This window comes from Rosa rugosa, chromosome 1 (genome assembly GCF_958449725.1).
Source record: "Rosa rugosa chromosome 1, drRosRugo1.1, whole genome shotgun sequence".
Classification (NCBI taxonomy): Eukaryota; Viridiplantae; Streptophyta; class Magnoliopsida; order Rosales; family Rosaceae; genus Rosa; species Rosa rugosa.
In genome coordinates this window covers 68,721,578-68,727,577 of record NC_084820.1, presented here as the reverse complement: position 1 = coordinate 68,727,577, position 6,000 = coordinate 68,721,578, and the positions used below count along the sequence as shown (strand labels likewise).

General features: G+C 38.6%; 1 protein-coding gene across 2 annotated transcripts; it reads left to right on the top strand.

Moving 5' to 3' along the window:
* Positions 1–1,103: 1,103 nt before the first annotated feature.
* LOC133726420 (plant cysteine oxidase 2) lies at positions 1,104–4,418 on the top strand. 2 transcript variants are annotated; one of them, XM_062153967.1, is made up of 5 exons: positions 1,104–1,770; positions 2,486–2,604; positions 2,694–2,925; positions 3,624–3,842; positions 3,930–4,418. In XM_062153967.1, the coding sequence occupies exons 1-5, from the start codon at positions 1,545–1,547 to the stop codon at positions 4,052–4,054; spliced, it is 921 nt and encodes a 306-aa protein (XP_062009951.1). In that variant the 5' UTR covers positions 1,104–1,544; the 3' UTR covers positions 4,055–4,418. The 2 variants fall into 2 exon arrangements, with proteins under 2 accessions (XP_062009951.1, XP_062009950.1); XM_062153966.1 differs by having other exon boundaries at positions 1,107–1,770; positions 3,615–3,842.
* Positions 4,419–6,000: the final 1,582 nt, after the last annotated feature.

Here is a 6,000-nt window from a genome sequence, read left to right as displayed (position 1 = left end):
TAGATAAAATTTGATGTCATATATACAAAAGAAAGCTATGATTAGTAGATGAATACGAAGTTTACGGTTATAAAATTGAAAAACCTAATTTTGTTCATTCTAATTTATATTACAAAGAATTAGTTATTCTAAAGTTGGTAATACCGAAATACTGAAATACCGAATTTTGTAGATATGATTAAAAATAAAAAATTTTGGTTGGTAATTGGTAACTCAATTTTGAAACCGAAAGCTTTGGTTTTGAAGTTGGTAATACCTATAACCGATTCGAACCGACAGAATGACAGCCCTAGTAAAATACGGAAAAAAAAAACGTTAAAATTGTGTATAGTAAGTGTATAATATTTTTGACTTCAAAAATATGAAAAATTTAACGAGTCTCTTTCAAAAGTACAAAGTACGGAAATATTTTTGAAAAAAACGTAAGTACGTGTTTTATTCGTCTATAATACAAAAAATTACAAACTATGATGATATGAGGCTATTACCATATATGAAAAGCTACTTTACGAGACTTATAATTATCAAGCACAAGGATTGGTAGATATTTTCAGCACACTGTTTTTCAGCGAAGTTTATAATACCGGTAACCTCGGATGAGACCGTTGCATGATTACAACACAATTAATACGAAACACATGATTATACGACTTTATATTCTCAAAAGCTGCAACCACTGAGCACGGACGTCTGAACACTGTTTTAGATTGCAACGAAAAACTAAATGAAATTTATTGCGCCTTAGTTGACTCCCGAATCCATTTTATACAAGTCTGACATAAACCGTTGGACGTATATTAAAAAGCAAATCTTTAAAAGCCGTGCATGAATTCTTGTACAAAAAGTTTAAGGTCTTACCCAAAATTAAAAACAGATTTTTGCATTCCCAAATCAAAATTTCTTCTTCTCTCTTCTTCTACTCAATGGTTAGCTGCTATCACTTATAGACCTAGCAAATTCCAAGTTTAAGAATATAAATAAGAATTAAGAAAATAAGAGTGGACTTGTGAAAATGACTAAAAGGAGGGGCAAAGATAGAAAAGAGCAAAGAGAAGAGGAGTGGATAAAAATCCGCTGTTGGAACAGCCCACTGGAAAGCCGAGCATGGCCCCTGGTTTTCACTCCCTCACGCCAAAACCAACTGTCTTTCTCTTTCAGCTAACCCTAACATCTCCATTTCCCTTGTCCCTTTTTATACCCATTAAATTCTCCCCACTCCTTCTCCTTCTTCAACAGAAGAAGAAGAGGCAGCAGAAGAAGAAACAGAGCTGCCAAATTTCACATCTCTGTCCTTCGCTCTCCTTTTTCACCACCCAACAGCAACTCAACCTGTACAAACCGTACCTGTTTATCACTATTCATTCCTTCTCTCTCCTCCCCTGTTCCACCTGCTCTGTTTTTCTCGTTTTCTGGGTTCGAATGGGCCATTACCCGGATTGAAATTTTGCATTTTGCTGCGGTTTCTGAAACACCCAGATCGATTCTTTCTTTTTTTATCGAGTGGTTTTTCTGGGCGTGTTAGATTCTGCGATTTTGGAGTGTGAATGGGGGTTGAGACGACGTTACCCAATCGAAAAGACAACAACAAGGTGCTTCATCCATCGCCGGAGGAGACGAATTCGATCAGCAAGTCCAGGAAGTGCCGGCGACGTCGTCGGAAGATGTCGCCGGTGCAGAAGCTGTACGAGACGTGCAAGGCTGTGTTTTCCTTGTGCGGCGCCGGGATTATTCCCTCCTCCGAAGATATCCAGAAGCTATGCTCTGTTTTGGGTACGTATTTTCTTATATTGCATGATGATTCACTGGTTTCCCATTTTACGGATCAATAAATGCTGAATTCAAAAGGGAATTTCGTAATTGGATTGAATTGAAGCCGGTTTTGGATCACAATTTCGCAACTGGTTAAATTTTTCTTCAGCAATATTTGCTTTGTCAGAGATGCCAATTTTTCGTGTCAGACAATGCACTATGTTTAGATCATCTCAATCATTCATTCATTCCTCTGTGCTTTGTTAATCTCAGTCTTGAATCTTTTTCTTTCAATTGCGTATACAAATATTTGTATGAATTTTGCATTGCATTGTTGGTTGTTTGTTTAGAGTCAGTTGCTTGGATTTTTTATTTTTTTAAATTCTGATCCCTGTCCTGGGATAATGGTACATATCTTCTTGGAGTTGGGACTAAATTTCTATATATAAAAAAGAAAATGTCTGTGGCAGTACATATGTATTGCATGGTTTTGTTTCTTTACAGCTGGAGTCTGGTTTGGTTACCCAAGTGTCTTTTAAGTGAAGGGTTTTAAATAGGTCTCATCAAGTGCTGTTTGCATTCCATCTGAGAAAACACTTGGCATTCATAGCACCATGAGGTTGCTGGGACATTGTATTGTTTGTTATGTTTTTAATTTGTTGCCTAAATTGCAAATGTGGCGCACAGTGTATTATATATGCAATGTCGTTCATATTCATGGCTTGTTTGGATGCAGATGCTATGAGACCTGTTGATGTTGGCCTGACTCGTGAGTTGCCATACTTTCGACTTGCAACAGCTGGGCGAACCCCGCCAATCACATATTTGCATCTGTTTGAGTGTGACAAATTTTCAGTAAGTAGGATTCTTTGTGGTACTGCAATGCAACATGCAAATTTAACCAACCATTGCTTATGTTCTTTTATTAAACCAACTATATGCAGATGGGGATATTCTGTTTGCCGCCGTCAGGTGTAATTCCGCTTCATAATCACCCGGGAATGACGGTTTTCAGTAAGCTTCTTTTCGGGACAATGCATATCAAGTCATATGATTGGGTGGTTGATGCCCCTGAGAAAACACCAACAATTGAGAATCAGCAACCGACAATTGAGATTCAGCAACCGACAACTGAGAATCAGAAGTCAACACCTGAGAATCCTATTCCTTCCCAAGGTATGTTCTTCCTTCAGAAGTTATGCTGGATTGCTCAGATTGTGTGTAGTTTCTGTTGTTGATTACTACTTGCTGCAAAAACTAGGGAGCCTTGACCAAAGAAAGAAAGATTAGAAGGAGGTACACTCGGTTGTTATAAGCAAGGAGTCCTGATTTTACTAGAAAGTCTTGAAAAAAAAAAACCATTCATTTTTGTGAAACAAGCACCTCATTTTAGGCACATTAGATGGTCATAGGCCTGGTATGTTGACCAACAGACCATCTGCCTATAGGAATTCTATGGGAAGATCAAATTTTACAAAAGTGCTATTTTCCCTTGATACAACCAAGGCTTTATGGATGGAGTCACGCACAAGACCTTTTCATGCTGTGAGAAATTAAGTAGCTGATCTTATGAAACTTTGACATTTTCACAATACTTCTTTGTCAAGTAAAATTTTTGGCTGGTTCTAGTCACTTCCTGTTACTTGTTATATATACGAGTACATATAAAAATCCCCTGCCTTTGCTTTTCAACCTTTATATTTTAGGTAAAGACTAGAGAGTGCTTGCTTGATGACTTGAGTGCTAAAATCTTTTTGTTGTAAAATCAAGTCATGAGGACCGCCTATTTGTGCAGTTACCATCTTCATTGTTCATAGAAGAAAGCTAAAATTACCAATATTTTGTGTTTGGTTTAATTTCTGCAGTTAATGCAGTTGCACCTCCTGCTACCCGCTTGGCAAAAGTGAAGGTTGATGCCGACTTTACTGCTCCTTGCGACACTAAAATCCTTTATCCAGCTGATGGAGGCAACATGCATTGCTTCACTGCTGTGACAGCATGTGCGGTGCTTGATGTGCTTGGTCCCCCATATTGTGATCCCGACGGTCGCCACTGCCAATACTACCTTGATATCCCATTTTCTCAGTTCTCAGGTACCAAATTTCGTTGAGATGAATAATCTCCTTTTAGACTCATATGAGGACCTCGATTACATTTGCTTGTATTTTGTGAATTTTCAGTTGATGGAGTATCGGTCCCTGAAGAGGAGAAGGAAGGTTACGCATGGCTTCAAGAGATTGAGAAACCAGACGAGCTAGCTGTAGTCGGAGACCTGTATAGAGGCCCTCAAATACAGGACAAATAACAATACTTCTCCCCTCCATAGCCATCTACATCATCACCATTCAATTTCCTCCTCACATCCATCCATCTACACCACAGACATTCCATTTCCCCGAAACCATGTCGTCGTTGTCATGTCAGCTGTCAGCTGCTGCCTCAATTCTGTGCATCAACAGTAGCCACAGTAGTAGAGTTTCTGTTTGTTTTTCCTGTTTTTCTCTGTATGTTTTTTTCTTTGTTGTTCGTGGGACATGAAGCACACTCTGTCTGTGCTTTTTTTATGATCATGTACATACTCAGAAAGGAAAAAACAACTAAAAGAAGAGAAGTACTATGTTTCCTGATGTAGTAGTTCCCCTGAAATGAAAGTTGGACTTAGTTTAACACACCTGTCTCTTTCCCTCCAATTCTTCAATATTTGAACAGAAAGAAGGGAAAAAAAAAATGTGTGGGCGTCAGGGCTTGGAATAGAATGGAATAGAAGGACGGTTTGGTGGGATTTACAAAACGATGACGTGTCATACCGGTTTTCTTTATGACAAGCCGACCAGGCGTGGTCAAAGTATGGACTAAAGGAGAGGAGAGAGGTCATTATCTTCTTGGTTGGTTTGTGGCGTCTTCGTCTTCGTCATCGTCATCGTCATCGTCGTCGTTATATTCAAACATGAATACGACCGAGGAGGTAAGGTGGTGGCGATCTGACGGGGATGGTTTGTCGTAATTGCCATTGGAGAAGGTCAGAGATTGAAAATTTTGGATGTCTGTGCCTTTAGAGACAAGTCGAAGCGTGACGTGATGGCCATGGCGGCTTCTAGAAGGGAGGGTAGGGTGGTTACGGCGGTGCTTGTGCAGGGGTCAATCAGAATTCAGAAATAGGCTAAACTCCCCCAATATTCAATACTCGCAGAAACTGCCCTATATCGTAAGGAAACCTGTATCTGTTGTTTTGCCAAATATGGAAACCTAGTATGAAGCGACAGGATCGAAGGTAGGTTTGGCTTTATCTCCATCGAATCAAAGCCGTACAGTTCTGAAATGAAAATGAAAGGAGGTCGTTGTTGGAGGAGTACTATAGCAAAGTACGTAACTACTGCAATAACTAGAAAGCTTCCATCGTCGATTATATATATGCTGATCATATTCGACAAGTAGAAACAACGAGGTAGCTAGGTGAAACGAACGAGCTATAGGGTTTCAGAAGGAGCCAGGGAGATAGATAGCCTAAATGTTATCGATAACCAGCTGAGCGGAGCATACGAAGATTCCATGTATATGAAGATTTGCTTTAGCAATTTGGCCTAATAAAGGAACCATATATATGAAGAGGATGGAAATTAGAGGAGGTGATCCATCCACTCCATGACCAATAAGTGCTTCCTCTTTTTTGTTTAGGAATAGCACTTATATATCTTTGCTTTTGCTTATAACTGCATGATGAAGTTGGGCCCTTCAGGTTAATTGCATTTAGACCCAAAGGGTTGAGGCCATTCCTATCAGGCTGTAAGAAGAGTTTCTAAGTGGGGCTTACATGACCCATGAGGTCATTTGAATCCTTCGTGAGAAAAATAATGAAGACAGAATTACATAAATTGTCACTTAATTTTAACAAATAAGATACTTTTGTCACTTACTTTTCAAAAAGAAGAATGAAATTTATATTCCCTAATTTGTAATCCAAATTATTTCTTTCATTTTTTGGTTAAAATTATCACAAAAAGACAAAATTTAAGTTATTAAAAAAAAGAAACCATGGAGTGTGCATCGTAAAATTAGGAGTGTTAATTTTACTCCCCTTCAAATATATCATTTTTGTCACTCAACTTAGATATCGTCTTTCACTTTAGTCATTCTGTCAATTTTGTCCGTTAAAGACTTGCAAATTTGCCCTTTATTTCTCTCTCTCGACCACGCCCATATACATTTTTTTTTCAAGATACTCACAATCTTAATTGAGATTCGAACTCAACC

Coding starts and splice junctions, on each gene's coding strand:
- LOC133726420 (XM_062153966.1), top strand. CDS start 1,545: ATGGGGGTTGAGACGACGTTACCCAATCGAAAAGACAACAACAAGGTG. Junction 2,605..2,693: donor TTGAGTGTGACAAATTTTCA/GTAAGTAGGATT, acceptor AACTATATGCAG/ATGGGGATATTCTGTTTGCC. Junction 3,843..3,929: donor CCCATTTTCTCAGTTCTCAG/GTACCAAATTTC, acceptor GTGAATTTTCAG/TTGATGGAGTATCGGTCCCT.